The sequence below is a fragment of the Physeter macrocephalus genome, chromosome 4 (genome assembly GCF_002837175.3).
Source record: "Physeter macrocephalus isolate SW-GA chromosome 4, ASM283717v5, whole genome shotgun sequence".
Lineage (NCBI taxonomy): Eukaryota > Metazoa > Chordata > Mammalia > Artiodactyla > Physeteridae > Physeter > Physeter macrocephalus.
Window position 1 is genome coordinate 105,935,354 of NC_041217.1, and position 17,104 is coordinate 105,952,457.

Consider the following 17,104-nt stretch of genomic DNA (forward strand, 5'->3'; position numbering starts at 1 on the left):
GAAATTAAGGAAACACTCCCATTTACCACTGCAACAAAAAGAATAAAATACCTAGGAATAAACCTACTTAAGGAGACAAAAGACCTATATGCAGAATACTATAAGACACTGATGAAAGAAATTAAAGATGATACAAATAGATGGAGAGATATACCATGTTTTTGGATTGGAAAAATCAATATTGTGAAAATTATTACACTACCCAGAGCAATCTACAGATTCAAAGCAATCCCTATCAAATTACCAAGGGCATTTTTCCCAGAACTAGAACAAACAATTTTACAATTTGTATGGAAACACAAAAGACCCCGAATAGCCAAAGCAATCTTGAGAAAGAATAACGGAGCTGGAGGAATCAGGTTCCCTGACTTCAGCCTATGCTACAAACATAGTAATCAAGACAATATGGTACTGGCACAAAACCAGAAATATAGATCAATGGTACAAAACAGAAAATCCAGAGATAAACCCACACACCTATGGTCACCTAATCTATGACAATGGAGAAAAGACAGTCTCTTCAATAAGTGGTGTTGGGGAAACTGGACAGTTACATAAAAAAGAATGAAATTAGAACACTACCTAAACACCATAAACAAAAATAAACTCAAAATGGATTAAAGACCTAAATGTAAGGCTGGAGACTATAAAACTCTTAGAGGAAAACATAGGAAAAACACTCTTTGAAGTGTTTTGAAGTGTTTGAAACACTCAAAACACAGCAAGATCTTTTGTGACCCACCTCCTAGAGTAATGAAAATAAAAATAAACAAATAGTACCTAATTAAACTTAAAAGCTTTTGCACAGCAAAGGAAACCATAAACAAGATGAAAAGACAACCCTCAGAATGGGAGAAAATATTTGCAAATGAAGCAACTGACAAAGGATTAATCTCCAAAATATACAAACAGCTCATGCAGCTCAATATCAAGAAAAACAAGCAATGCAATCAAAACATGGGCAGAAGACCTAAATAGACATTTCTCCAAAGAAAACATACAGATGGCCAAGAGGCACATAAATAGATAGATGCTCAAAATCACTAATTATTAGAGAAATGCAAGTCAAAACTACAATATGGCATCACCTCACATAGGTCAGAATGGCCATCATCAAAAAATCTACAAACAATACTGCTGGAGAGGGTGCGGAGGAAAGGGAACCCTCTTGCATTATTGGCGGTAATGTAAATTGATATAGCCACTATAGAGAACAGCATGGTGGTTCCTTAAAAAACTAAAAATAGAACTACCATATGACCCAGCAATCCCACTACTGGGCATATACCCTGAGAAAACCACAATTCAGAAAGGCACATGTACCCCAATATTCATTGCAGCACTATTTACAATAGCCAGAACACGGAAACAACCTAAATGCCCATCGACAAATGAATGGATAAAGATGTGGTACATATATACAATGGAATATTACTCAGCCATAAAAAGGAACCAAATTGGGCCATTTGTAGAGATGTGGATGGACCCAGAGTCTGTCATACAGAGTGAAGTAAGTCAGAAAGAGAAAAACAAATATCGTATATTAATGCATATATGTGGAACATAGAAAAATGGTACAGATGAACCTATTTGCAAGGCAGAAATAGAGATGCAGACATAGAGAACGGACGTGTGGACACAGAGGGGGAAGGGGAAGGTGGGATGAATTGGGAAATGAGGTTTGACATAAATACACTACCATGTGTAAAACAGATAGCTAGTGGGGACCTGCAGTATAGCACAGGAAGCTCAGTTCGGTGCTCTGTGATGACCTAGATGGGTGGGATGGGGGGGAGGGCGCAAGAGAGGTCCAAGAGGGAGCGGATCTATGTATACATATAGCTGATTCACTTTGTTTTACAGCAGAAACTAACACAACATTGTAAAGCAATTATACTCCAATTAAAGAAAAAAAAAAGTCTGTCAAAACACTAGTTGACCACTAACTTAATGGAGACTTCAGTGACCACACATGACCAAAAATATAGTCTTTAGCAAATAAAGTCACTAAACTACACCCTGTTTCAAACAGCAATAAGAAATTATAGGAAGGGGGAGTATCTTCCAGTTACACATTATAATATTCACCATATCCAGCTTTCAATAAAAAATTATGAGGCAAGCACAGAAATAAGAGAGTATGGCCAATTCACAAGAAAAGCAGAAATTGACAGGAACTATCCCTGAGGAAGACATTGGATTTACTAGACAAAGACTCTATACCCACTGTCTTACATATGGTCAAAGCTTATATGTGGTCAAAGACCTAAAAGAAACCAAAAGGAAAAAGAGAGAATGGTATTTCAACAAATAGGGAATATTAATAAAGATACAGAATTTATAAATAAGAACCAAATAGAAATCCTGGAGCTGAAAAGTACACTAACTGGAATTTTAAAAGTTTACTAGAGATGTTCAACAGCAGATTTGAGCATCCAGAAGAATAAGAAAACTTAGAGAGCTGAACTGAAGTATCCAGTCTTAGGAACAGAAAGAAAAAAAAAAATGAAGAAAATTCAATGTAATTCTATGTTACTTCAATAACTGGGGATTGAGGGACATTACATGAAGGGAAACATTGATAGGAACTACAGCTGACTTCTCATAATACTGGGTTGGCCAAAAAGTGCCTTCGGTTTTTAAATAAAAATAAAAGACACATTTCACACTTTCACCAAGAACTTTATTGAATACCATATTCACCCTTTTGTTCCACTACCTTCTACCATTTTTCAGGCAACTTCATAATTCCATCTTCCCAAAATGTTTTATCTTTTTGAGCAAAGAACTGTTCCAGGTACCTTTTACAGTCTTCCAGGGAATTGAAATTTTTTCCATTAAGAGAATTTTGTGAAGACCTAAATAAATGGAAATATGAAGGTGCAACGTCTGGTGAATATGGCAGATGAATCAAAACTTCCCAGCCAAGCTGTAACAGTTTCTGCCTGGTCATCAAAGAAACATGTGGTCTTGTGTTATCCTGATGGAAGATTATAGTGTTTTCTGTTGACTAATTCTGGACGCTTCTCATCAAGTGCTGCTTTCAGTTGGTCTAACTGGAGCAGTACTTGCTGGAATTAATCGTTTGGTTTTCTGGAAGGAGCTCATAATAGAGGACTCCCTTCTAATCCTACAATATATACAACATCACCTTCTTTGGATGAAGACCAGCCTTTGGTGTGGTTGGTAGTGGTTCATTTTGCTTGCCCCACGATCTCTTCTGTTCCATATTATTGTACATATCCACTTTTTATCGCCCATCACAATTTGTTTTAAACACGGAACACTTTCATTACATTTAAGTAGAGAATTGCAGGCAGAAATATGGTCAAGAAGGTTTTTTTCGTTTAACTTATGTGGAACCCAAACATCAAAGCGATTCACATAAACAAGCTGGTGCAAATGATTGTCAACACTTGATTTGGTTATTTTGAGTATGTTGGGTATCTCCCGTGTGGTATAACATTGATTCTTCTTAATTAATGTCTCGATTTGATCGCTATCAACTTCAACTGGTCTACCTGACCCCGGAGCATTCTCCAGTGAGAAATGTCCAGCATGAAACTTTGCAGACCACTTTGACATGTTTCATCAGTCACAGCACCTTCTCCATATGCTGCACTGGCATTTCAGTTGCGTTTTAACCTTTCTTGAAATAATAAAGGATAATATGCCGAAAATATTGCTTTTTTCTTCCATCTTCAATATTAAAATGGCTACACAAAAATTCACCAATTTTGATTAAGTCCTTTTTAAAATGCACACTGATATAACAGCTGCACATACAATCTAACAAAATTGTTTCGAATGAAGTTAAAGACAACTAAGTGCTACTAGAGCCATCTTATGGAAAAAAACAAACAAAACTTTTGGCCCACCCAATAGAAAGAGGAAAGCTAGAAGACAATGAAATCAGATTTTTAAAGAGCTGAAAGGAAAAAAACACCTATAGAGGTTTTCTACCAACAATATTTAAAAATGAAGATGAAATAAATAAGAAAAAAGTGGAAAAATTAGACTCTACCACACCTTCACTACAATAAATGCTAAAAGAAATGGCTATGGGCTAAAGGAAAATTCTAACAGGAAATCTCAAGTACAAGAATAAGTGAAGAACAACAGTAAGGATAAATGAGCCATTAGATACAAAGAACAATGTTTTGTTTTGTTTTTTGAAAAAATACTTTGTAACAAAGTAAACTACAGTTGACCCTTGAACAATGTGGGGGTTAGGGGCACTGACCCTTCCCGCAGTCGAAAATCCACATGTAACTTAACAGTAGGTTCTCCATATCTGTAATCCCACACTCACAGATTCAATTAACCATGGATCATGTATATCCTTAAAGTTCTTAGCTCTTTAAAGTAAAAACAACACTAGAAGATGTACAGTGGAACCTTGAACAACATGGGTTTGAACTGTGCAGGTCCACTTATACATGAATTTTTTTCACTACATACATAACTACAGTACTGTATGATCCACAGCTGGTTGAGTCCACAGACATGGAGGGCTGACTGTGAAGTTATATACAGATTTGTGACTGCATAGAAGGTTGGTGCTCCTAACGCCAGTGTTGTTCAAGGGTCAGCTGCAGATTAAGGCACAGGTAGAAGTAAAATATATTACAATGAGGATAAACAGAGTGAAGTGGAAGAATTTGCAAATATTTCTCCATAAAATTTTTAAACTGATTTGGAAATAAGAGAGTATATTGTGATCACAGACTGTAATAAGTTCAATATGCATACCTGAATCTCTAAAGTAAGCAATAAACACACCACACACACACACACACACACACACACACACGCACAGGCATATTTAAAACACTGTTATGGGACATGAAAAGGAATAATGGAACTATTTGCTTCAAAAACAACTACAAAGGGCAGGAAATGATGAAAAGAGAAAAAAGTAAATGCAATTCAAACATCAAGATTGTAGAGTTAAATACATATCAAAAATAATATTAAAAGGACAGTTTATAAAGGGTACATGGAAACTTTTGAGGGTTGATATGACAAAAGTTATCAAATTGTACATATCAGATACATGCAGTTTATGTATACAAATAAAGCTGTTAAAAAATATGACTAACAATTTCAATTCAGGTTAGATAAAAAGAGACATCTATATGATGTACATAAAATATATCACTTTAAGTAGAAAAGAACAAACAGGTTGAAAATAAAAGGATGGAAAACTTCATTAGGTTACCTTAGGCATAAAAAAGGATAGTATAGCTCTACTAATATCAGACAAAGTAAACTATAAGTCTATTTTCAGAGATAAAAGGAAATATTTATAATGATAAAAGAGTAAGTTGGGGCTTCCCTGGTGGCGCAGTGGTTGAGAATCCGCCTGGGTTCGTGCTCCGGTCGGGGAAGATCCCACATACCGTGGAGCGGCTGGGCCCGTGAGCCATGGCCGCTGAGCCTGTGCGTCCGGAGCCTGTGCTCCGCAACGGGAGAGGCCACAACAGTGAGAGGCCCGTGTACCACAAAAAAAAAAAAAAAAAGAGTAAGTTGATCAGTAAGACATAAAACTAAATGTGTATGCTACTAATTAAAAACAAGACAAAGCAAAGCGTAAAGCTCAACAGACTTAAAAATGGTTTGCAATCGACCTAACCAATTTGACACCTGGCTTAATTATGTTAAGAGACTTTATGAGAACTTCTCTTTGAGCTCTACTAAAGCCAGATTTGGGGAGAGATCTTGGTGTTCATGTTTATGAACAGGCTCATGGGAGGTTGCTGGTGGGAAGACTCCCTGAGTTCTGCTGCTTGTCTCTGCTTCGTAATATCTGATATTCATGAAAGCTGATGCTTGTTTCTGTGTTTACATCTGTGTCTCTGAGCCCCCCCAAAATGTCTGCACAACAATAAACATTTGTTCTACACAAACAAACAAATAAACAAAAAAACCAGAGACTAGGCCATTTCCGGGATACCATAAAGACTACAAAAATACACATTATGGGGATCTCAGAAGGAGAGAAGAGAGAAAATGGCAGAAAGAATATGTGAAGAAATGATGGCAGAAAACTTCCCAAATTTCACGAATGACATGAATCTGCACATCAAGAAGCTCAAAGAATCCAAGTAAAAAACTCAAAAGAAATTACCATTCTGAGATGCATTATAATCAAATTGTAAAAACCAAAGACAAAAAGGAATACTGAAAGCAGCAAGAGAGAAGCAACTCATCACTTAGAAAGAATCCTCAATAAGTTTAAAAGTTGATTTTTCATCAGATAGCATAAAGGCCAGGAGGGACTGGGAGGACATTTTTAGAATGCTGAAAGAAAAAAGCTTGTCAACGAAGAATTCTATATATGCAAAACTAACCTTCAAAATTGAAAAAAATAAGTGATTCCCAAATAAGCAAAAGTTAAGGGAGCTTATCAGTAGCAGACCTTCCTAGAAGAAATGCTAAAACAAGTCATCCAGATTGAAATGACAGGACACTAGACAGTAACTTGAAATCACAGAAAAAAATAACACCAGTAAAACTAACTATATAGGTAAATTAAAAAGCTAGTATTACTATATTTTCAATTTGTAACTTTGTTTCTTGCATGACTTAAAAAACAAATGCATACAACAATGATTATAATCTAGTATATAATAATATAATGTAAAGGGCACACAATGTATAAAGACATAATCTATGTCAACAAAAATATAATGATGGGGAGGCACAGCTGTATAGGAGCAGAGCTTTTGTAGGCTGTGATAAATTCAGGTTGTTAACTGTAACCATTAGAGTAACCACTAAGAAAGTAATTAAAAAATATACAGAAAAGGGGGGAGGAGTCCAGATGGCGTTGTGGGAAGACACAGAGTTAGCGTCTCCTCACGACTAGGGTGCCTGCCAGTCACTGGTGGGGTACTCTGATCCCCAAGGAGATGGGAGGAACCCCAGAGTGAACCGGTAGGACTTAGGGGGACCAAGGGGAGAGAAGAAGTGGAGGCCAGACAAGGTTGGCCCCCCTGAGGCCGAGGAGATCAGGAGAGGCAGGCCGGTTACCCCACCCCCAAAGTGCCATACGGGCAACGTGGGTCCTGGGGGCATAGGAAGGAGGCCAGGGAGATTAGGAGAGGCAGGTGGGAGGGGCACCCTGGGAGGAGCGGGTGAGGGGCAGAGGGCGTTGACCCGCCCACTGGGGCCCAGGGAGCCTGCTGAGCTCCCAGGCCGATCCCCTGCCCTCAAAGCCCCCTCCACGTTGCCTGGATTCTTGGGGGCATAGGAAGGAGGCCAAGGCGAGAAAAGGAAAGGAAGGCAGGAGGTGCCCTCTGGGAGGAGTGGGAGAGGAGCGAGGGCAATTGGCCTGCCCACTCAGGTTCGGGGAGGCTGCTGAGCTCCCAGGCCGATCACCCGCCCTCCAGGCTATGTGGGTCCTTGGGGGCACAGGAGGGAGGATGGGGGGATCAGGAGAGGCAAGCGGGAGGGGCCCTCCCAGACCCCAGACCGGAGGAGAAGGAGAGGAGAGGAGGGCGTTTGTCCTGCCCACTCGAGCCCAGGAAGCCTGCTGGGCTCCCAGGTGGTGGGGGGGACTGAGGAGTAGGAGAAGTGGAGGTCAGACAGGATCAGACCCCCTGAGGCCAGGGAGATCAGGAGAGGCAGGTGGGAGGTGCCCTCTGGGAAGAGCAGGAGAGGAGGGCGTTTGTCCTGCCCACTCGAGCCCAGGAAGCCTGCTGGGCTCCCAGGTGAGGTCTCCTGACCTCTGAGGCCAGGGGTGGGGGGCACTCCTGGGCCACTTCTGTTCCTTGAGCCTAAGCCCCACCCCCCACAGCCCCCAGGTCCTTTTCTAGCCCTTTGGGTCCTGAGCATTGGCCCCGCCCACTGCCCAAACCTCACCCTTGCCTAGGCCCCGCTCTCCACAGCCAAGGCCTCCCACACACCCCCCACCTTTTTCATTTCTTTTCCCACCTCTTCTTTTTTATTATTGTGGTACTGATGTACCTTCCAGGTGTTGATTCATCTATATTTTTATTTTTATATTATTTCTAATAACATATCTGTTAGTTTCATAGTCTAATTCTATTTTTTATTTTGTTACTTTTTTTTTTCTTTTGCCACCCCACACGGCTTGCAGGATCTTGATTTGCAAGCCCAGGGTCGAGTGGAAGCTCCTGTGGTGGGAGCTCTTGAGTCCAAACCACTGGACTAACAGAGAACCTCAGACACCAGGGAATATTCATCAGAGTGAGGTCTCACAGAGATCCTCATCTCAGCACCAAGACCCAGCTTTACCCAATAGCCTACAAACTCCAGGGTTGGAAGCCTCAGGCCAAATAACCAGTAAGACAGGAACACAATCCCACTAATAATAAAAAGAAAAAAAATGAGATGGAAAATAAATATGTCACAAATGAAGGAGGAAGGTAAAAACTTACAAGACCAAATAAGTGAAGAAGAAATAAGCAATCTACCCGAAAAAGAATTCAGAGTAATGATAGTAAAGATGATCCAGAATCTCAGAAATAGAATGGAAGCATGGATTGAGAAAATACAAGAAATGTTTAACAAAGATCTAGAAGAACTAAACAACTAACACACAGAGATGAATAACACAATAACTGAAATGAAAAATACACTAGAAGAAATCAGTAACAGAATAACAGAGGCAAAAGAACAAATAAGTGAGATGGAAGACAAAATGGTTGAAATAACTACCAAGGAGCAGAATAAAGAAAAAAAAATGAAAAGACTTGAGGACAGTCTCAGAGACCTCTGGGACAACATTAAATGCACCAATATTTGAATTATAGGGGTCCCAGAAGAAAAAGAGAAAAAGAAAGGGTCTGAGAAAATATTTGAAGAGATTATAGTGGAAAACTTCCCTAACATGGGAAAGGAAATAGTCACCCAAGTCCAGGAAGCACAGAGAGTCCCATATAAGATAAACCCTAGGAAAAACACACCAAGACACATATTAATCAAACTAACAAAATTAAATTCAAAGAAAGAATATTAAAAGCAGCAAGGGAAGAAAAACAAATAACATATACAAGGAATCCCCAAAAGGTTATCAGCTGATTTTTCAGTGGAAACTCTGCAGGCCAGAAGGGACAGGTATGATATACTTAAAGTGATGAAAGAGAAAAACCTACAATCAAGATTACTCTATCCAGCAAGGATCTCATTCAGATTCGATGGAGAAGTCAAAAGCTTTTGAGAGAAACAAAAGCTAAGAGAATTCAGCACCAGCAAACCAGCTTTACAATTCAGCACCACCAAACCAGCATTACAACAAATGCTAAAGGAACTTATCTAGGCAGGAAACACAAGAGAAGGAAAAGGCCTACAAAAACAAACCCAAAACAATTAAGAAAATGGTAATAGGAACACACATATTAAAAATAAGGGATGGAAAAAGATATTCCATGCAAATGGAAATCAAAAGAAAGCTGGAGTAGCAATACTCATATCAGATAAAATAGACTTTAAGATAAAGACTGTTACAAGAGAAAAGGAGGGACACTACATAATGATCAAAGGATAAATCCAAGAAGAAGATGTAACAATTATAAATGTTTATGCACCCAACATAGGAGCACCTCAATACATAAGGTAAATGCTAACAACCATGAAAGGAGAAATCAACAGTAACACAATAATAGTAGGGTACTTTAACACCCCACTTACACCAATGGACAGATCATCCAAACAGAAAATAAATAAAGAAACACAAGCTTTAAAAGACACAATAGACCAGATGGATCTAACTGGTATTTATAGAACATTCCACCGAAAAGTGGCAGAATACACTTTCTTCTCCAGTGAACACGGAACATTTTCCAGGACAGATCACATCTTGGGTCACAAATCAAGCCTAGGAAAATTTAACAAAATTGAAATCATATCAAGCATCTTTTCTGACCACAGTGCTATGAGACTGGAAATCAATTACAGGAAAAAAAACTGTAAAAAACACAAATATATGGAGGCTAAACAGTGCACTACTAAATAACCAAGAGATCACTGAAGAAATCAAAGAATAAATTTAAAAATACATAGACACAAATGACAACGAAAAAATGATGACCCAAAACTTATGGGATGCAGGAAAAGCAGTTCTAAGAGGGAAGTTTATAGCAATTCAATCTACAAATCAAGTCTTGGAAAATTTAAGAAAATTGAAATCATACCAAGCATCTTTTCTGACCACAACGCTATGAGACTGGAAATCAATTACAGGAAAAAAAAAACTGTAAAAAACACAAATACATGGAGGTTAAACAGTGCACTACTAAATAACCAATAGATCACTGAAGAAATCAAAGAACAAATTTTAAAAATACATGGAAACAAATGACCATGAAAACACGAAGACCCAAAACCTCTGCGATGCAGCAAAAGCAGTTCTAAGAGGGAAGTTTACAGCAATACAATCTCACCTCAAGAAACAAAAAAAAATCTCAAATAAACAATCTAACCCTACACTTAAAACAACTAGAGAAAGAAGAACAAAGAAAACCCAAAGTCAGTAGAAGGAAAGAAATCCTAAAGATCAGAGCAGAAATATATTAAATTGAAATGAAGAATACAATAGCAAAGATCAATAAAACTAAAAGCTGGTGTTTGAGAAGATAAAAAAAATTGATAAACCCTTAGCCAGTCCCATCAAGAAAAAAAAAGGGAGAGAACACAAATCAATAAAATTAGAAATGAAAAAGGAGAAATCACAACTGACACCACAGAAATACAAAGGATTATAGGAGACTATTACAAACAACTATATGCCAATAAAATGGACAACCACAAAGAAATGGACAAATTCTTGGAAAGGTACAATTTTCCACGACTGAACCAGGAAGAATTAGAAAATATAAACAGACCTATCACAAGTAATGAAATTGAAACTGTAATTAAAAATCTTCCAGCAGACAAAAGTCCAGGACCAGATGGCTTCACAGGTGAATTCTATCAAACATTTAGAGAAGAGCTAACACTGATCCTTCTCAAACTCTTCCAAAAAATTGCAGAGGAAGGAATACTCCCAAATTCATTCTACAAAGCCACCATCACCCTGATACCAAAACAAGAAAAAGACCTCACAAAAAAATAAAATTATAGACCAATATCACTGATGATAATACTAGCAAACAGAAATCCTTAACACTAAAGACAACTTGACTATGCTGATTCTTTTTTTTTTAAATAAAAATGTTATCAACTGAATTCCCACCACATACTCCACTCTTATCCAGTGGAAAGAAAATTCCAGACCTGCAGAAGCCTGGATGGGAGTAGCTTTTGACAAAATTCAACACCCATTTATGATAAAAACTCTCCAGAAAATGGGCATTGGGGGAACGTACCTCAACAAAATAAAGGTCATATATGACAAACCCAAAGCAAGCATCATACTCAATGGTGAAAAACTGAAAGCATTTCCACTAGGATCAGGAACAAGACAATGATGTCTACTCTCACCACTCTTATTCAGCATAGTTTTTGGAAGTCCTAACCATAGCAATCAAAGAAGAAAAAGAAATAAAAGGAACACAAATTGGAAAAGAAGAAGTAAAACTGTCACCATTTGCCAATGACATGATACTATACATAGAAGATCCTAAAATGCCACCAGAAAACTACTAGAACTAATCAATGAATTTGGTAAGGTTGCAGGATACAAAATTAATGCACAGAAATCTCTGGCATTCCTATACTCCAACAATGAAAAATCAGAAAGAGAAATTAAGGAAACACTCCCATTTACCACTGCAACAAAAAGAATGAAATACCTAGGAATAAACCTGCCTAAGGAGGAGAAAGACTTGTACTCAGAAAACTATAAAACACTGATGAAAGAAATCAAAGATGACACAAACAGATGGAGAAATATATCATGTTCTTGGACTGGAAAAATCAATACTGTGAAAATGACTATACTGCCCAAAGCAATGTACAGATTCGATACAATCCCTATCAAACTACCAATGGCATTCTTCACAGAATCAGAAGAAAAAAATCTTACAATTCATATGGAAACACAAAAGACCCTGAATAGCCAAAGCAATCTTGAGAAAGAAAAACGGAGCTGTAGGAATCAGGCTCCCTGACTTCAAACTATACCACAAAGCTATAGTAACCAAGGCACTATGGTACTGGCACAAAAAACAGAAATACAGATCAATGGTAGAATAGAATAGAATGCCCAGAGATAAACCCAAGTACATATGGGCACCTAATTTATGACAAAGGAGGCAAGAACATACAACGGAGAAAAGACAGCCTCTTCAATAAGTGGTGCTGGGAAAATTGGACAGTTACATGTAAAAGAATGAAATTAGAACACTCCCTAACACCATACACAAAAATAAACTCAAAATGGATTAAAGACTTAAATGTAAGACCAGACACTATAAAACTTTTAGAGGAAAACATGTGAAAAACACTCTTTGACATAAACCACAGCAAGATCTTTTTTGACCCACCTCCTAGAGAAACAGAAATAAAAACAAAAATAAACAAATGGGACTTAAAAGCTTTTGCAAAGCAAAGGAAACCATAAATAAGACAAAAAGAAAACCTTGAGAATGGGCGAAAATATTTGCAAATGAAACAACAGACAAAGGATTAATCTCCAAAATATACAAATAGCTAATGGAGCTCCATACCAAAAAAACAAACAATCCAATTAAAAAATGGGCAGAAGAGCTAAACAGACATTTCACCAAGGAAGACATACAGATGGCCAAGAGGCACATGAAAAGATGCTCAACGTCACTAATTATTAGAGAAATGCAAATCAAAACTACAATGAGGTGTCACCAACCACCAGTCAGAATGGCCATCATCAAAAAAGCTAGAAGCAATAAATGCTGGAAAGGGTGTGGTGAAAAGAGAACCCTTCTGCACTGCTGGTAGGAATGTAAATTGATACAGCCACTATGGAGAACAGTATGGAGGTTCCTTAAGAAACTAAAAGTAGAACTACCATATGACCCAGCAATCCCACTACTGGACATATACCCTGAGAAAACCATAATTCAAAAAGAGACATGCACCACAATGTTCACTGCAGCACTATTTACAATAGCCAGGACATGGAACCAACCTAAATATCCATCAACAGATGAATGGATAAAGAAGATGTGGCACATATATACAATGGAATATTACTCAGCCATAAAAGGAAACTAAATTGAGTTATATGTAGTGAGGTGGATGGACCTAGAGTCTGTCATACAGAGTGAAATAAGTCAGAAAGAAAAAAAAAAATAACGTATGTAACTCATATCTATGGAATCTTAAAAAAAAAAGAAAAATGGTACTGATGAATCTAGTTGCAGGGCAAGAATAAAGAGGCAGACATAGAGAATCGACTTGGTGACATAGGGTAGGAGGGCAAAGCTGGGATGAAGTGAGAGTAGCATCAACATACATACACTACCGGATGTAAAATAGTTGGCTGGTGGGAAGCAGCAGCATAGCACAGGGAGATTGACTCAGTGCTTTGCGATGACCTAGATGGGTGGAATAGGGAGGATGGGAGGGAGGCTCAAGAGGGAGGGGATATGGGGACACGTGCATGCATATGGCTGATTCACTTTGTTGTGCAACAGAAACTAACACGGTATTGTGAAGCAATTTTACTCCAATAAAGATTAAAAATACATATACACACACACACACAGACACACACACACACAGAAAAGGAAACAAGGAGAGAATAAAAAAGGTAAACTAGAAAAATTCAATCAAACACACAAGAAAGCAAAAGAATTCAGGGAAAAAAAGATTAAGACTTACAGAAAACAATTAGCAAAATGGCCGATGTAAGCTTTTTTGATCTATAATAATGAATTTGGCTGGTTTATTTCCCTGGTTCTTAAGAGGGAGCTTTTAAACCCTTGCAACTTCCCTAGTAATAGCAGCATCTTTCTTATTCACGGTGGACTCCTCAGACCACATGTGAGTTTATGCTAACAAAGTGACTCTCGGTAGGCCCATACACAGTTCCAGAATGGTGGCTGGCTATACCATAAAGACCAACTACACAGTTAGAGGGCTAGTGCTTTGAGCCACATACCAATCTGACCTTTGGTCTTTCAGAAAAAGGTGGGGGGCTGGAGACTGACTTCAATCAAAGTGGCCAATGATTCAATCACTCCTATGTAATAAAGCCACAGAAAAATTTCTGAATACTCACAGCTAAAGTAAGACTCCTGGCTGGGGACACAAATTGATGTTCTGAGAGGGTGCTGCATGCTGAAAGCAAGGAAACTTTAGGTACCCTGCCAGATCTCTCCCTAAGTGTCTCTTCTTTGGTCCTAATTTGTAGCCTTTATAGGAAAACTGTAACTGTAAATACAGAGCTTTCCTGAGTTCTGTGAGTTGTTCTATGGAATTACTGAGCATGAGGTGGTAGTAGGAACCCCTGAATTTGCAGCCAGTTGGTCAGAAGTGTGAGTGTTTGGGGAAACTGCAAGCTTGCAGCTTGTGTCTTAAATGAGGACAGTCTTGTGGGGGACTGTGCCATTAACCTATGAAATTTGACCTAACTCTGGGGAGTCAGCGTCAGAATTGCATTACATTTTATCACTAATTATCTTAAACATATATGGATTAAACTGCTCAAATTAAAGGCAGAGAATGGCAGAATGGATTAAAATACATAAATAAACCCAAACCATGATCCAATTATATGCTGTCTAAAAGAGACTCATTTTAGATCCAAAGACACAATCAACTGAATGAGAATGAATAGAAAAAAATATTCGTGTAAACAGTAACCAGAAGAGAGCTGGAGTGAGTACACTAACGTCAGACAAAATACTTTAAATCCAAAATTGTTACAGGAGAAAAAGGATATTATATTTTGATAAAATAGTCAATCCATTTAGAAGATATAAACATATATGCACTTAACAGAGCCTGAACATATATGAAGCAAAAATTTACATAACTGAAAGGAAAAATAGGAAAGTCTACAAAAATAGTTGAAGACTTTGCTACCTCACTGTCAATAATGGACCTAGTAGGATGGCAATAATTAAAAAAAAAAAAAAAAGGGAAAATAACAAGTGTTGTTGAGGATGTGGAGAAATTGGAACCCCTGTCAATGTAAAATGATGCAGCCCCCATAGACAACAGTTTTATGGTCCCTCAAAAATATAAACATAAAATTACCATATGACCTAGTAATTATACAACTAGGTATATTCCCTAAATAACTGAAAACAGGTGTTCCAACAAAAACCTGCACACAAATATTCATAGAAACACTATTCACAGTAGTCAAAAGGTGGAAACGACACAAATGTCCATCAAACAGATAAATAAAAGCAGATATATACCTGTACAACATAATATTACTTAGCCATAAAAAGGAATGAAATATTGATACATGTTACAAGAAGAATGAACCTTGAACAGTACAGAAAGTGAAAGAAGTCAGACACAGAAAGCCACAAATTATATAACTCCATTTATAGGAAACATCTATAATAGACAAATCTATAGAAACAGAAAGCCAATAGTGATTGCTAGGGTTTGAAGGGAAAGGGGGAATCGCGAATGACTATTTAATGGGTACTGAGTTTCCTTCTGGGGTGATGAAAATACCCTGGAACTAGAAACTGGTTATAGTTATACAACAGCGTGGATATACTAAATGCCTATGAGTTGTGTATTATAAAATGGTTAAAATAATAAATTTTGTTATGTGTATCTTACCACAATATTTTAAAATTCTGTAAACACATTTTTATTCATTTATTAAACCAGAACCAGATGTAGATTAAAAATGCACGAAAAAAAAAAATCAGGATGATATATGCTACGTACCTGTTAGTGCTGCTGGTTTGGACAGGGTACTATACTGGTTTTGTGTAGATATCATACTTTGACGTGGACTTAGTGTTGGTGATGCAACAAGTGAAAGCTCCTCAATAATAATACTGCTTTTGGGATGATTTTTGGGAAGTTCATTTAATCTTTGCTCTAATGAATACTTCAAAAGGTCCAACTTCTGACTTGATTCATTAAATCTTGCTTGAGCCTTAAACAGGGAAAAGACAATGGCGTCATTTAAATAGTTATATTCTTTGACTAATATATTTATTAAGTTAAAATTTTTATTTAAAATTACTTCTGAAAGTGCTTTTCTGTCTGTTACTTTTCCTGAGCCAAGTAATTTCATTACATTCTTTGCACCTTCTGCTACTGCAAACTCTATCCTAAAATGATGCCTTAATTCTTCCATCCGAAGTTCAAGAGGACTTATGACAGGTTTGGCTAGAGGGGGACAAAAAAAAAAAAAAACTTAATTGAACCATTTATTTGACTTTCTAATACACAGGGATTAAAACTCAAGAAAAAGAAATAAATTCTTACAACATTAAAAGTTAGTTCTTAAAAGTCAATAAACACTGAAGTAATACTTAATAGACACAATGTTAAAATACAGTCTTTCATCTTAGCCATCAAAACTCAAAGATAAAAACTCAAGATAAAAAACCAGAATGCCTCCTCCTCCTTAATTCTGAACCACCACTTCTTTCCTTAAAATTTATTTAGCACTATATATGCCCATAATAATAAGAATGACAATTTATCTCTGTTCCATCACCATTATCAAAAGCCAATTCATTGGTCTGGACTGCCTGAAGAATCTGCATTCGTATCACTTCTATTTTTGTCTTGCTGTCTTGGAGCAGCTGTTGAGCTGTGCCATGGAGTTTTCGATCCTATTAAGAATAAGTTTGAAAAGGTAAGCAGATACAGAGACAAATAAACCATTTTTATAACTTCTAAGTAAGATCAAATGACATCAGCAAGTGAAAAACAAGGGTCAAAAGAATACTGTGAGCACTATAATATATATACTTGGGGTAGATACATTTATTTTGAAAAGCATCAAACTGATAGAGTGAAAAATAAGAAAAACAACTCCATTAGTTAAAAGTTAGGGAGTAAGTTATAGTGAATAAACTTCTATCATGTCTAAAGACTTCAAGAAAGGTCCTGATATAAGTGAAATAATGTTACTGTCCTACCTCCCAGTTTAGTTCCAGTAATACTGAACCACAAAAAACTTACCATTTAACAACCCACCCAAAGATGTCCGTGTGGCAATCCCCAG

At 37.4% G+C, this 17,104-nt stretch overlaps 1 protein-coding gene across 11 annotated transcripts in view; it reads right to left on the reverse strand.

Annotated features, from left to right (window-relative positions):
* Positions 1 to 17,104, reverse strand: part of PKN2 (protein kinase N2) — a 192,466-nt gene that overhangs the window by 111,369 nt on the left and 63,993 nt on the right. For all 11 annotated transcript variants that reach the window (XM_007110065.4, XM_028489180.2, XM_055084485.1 and 8 more), the window contains exons 4-6: positions 16,592 to 16,709; positions 16,112 to 16,257; positions 15,808 to 16,021 (exon numbers count right to left, since the gene is read on the reverse strand). In XM_007110065.4, coding sequence (XP_007110127.1) covers positions 15,808 to 16,021; positions 16,112 to 16,257; positions 16,592 to 16,709 — 478 coding nt within the window. The remainder of the gene's footprint in view (positions 1 to 15,807; positions 16,022 to 16,111; positions 16,258 to 16,591; positions 16,710 to 17,104) is intronic.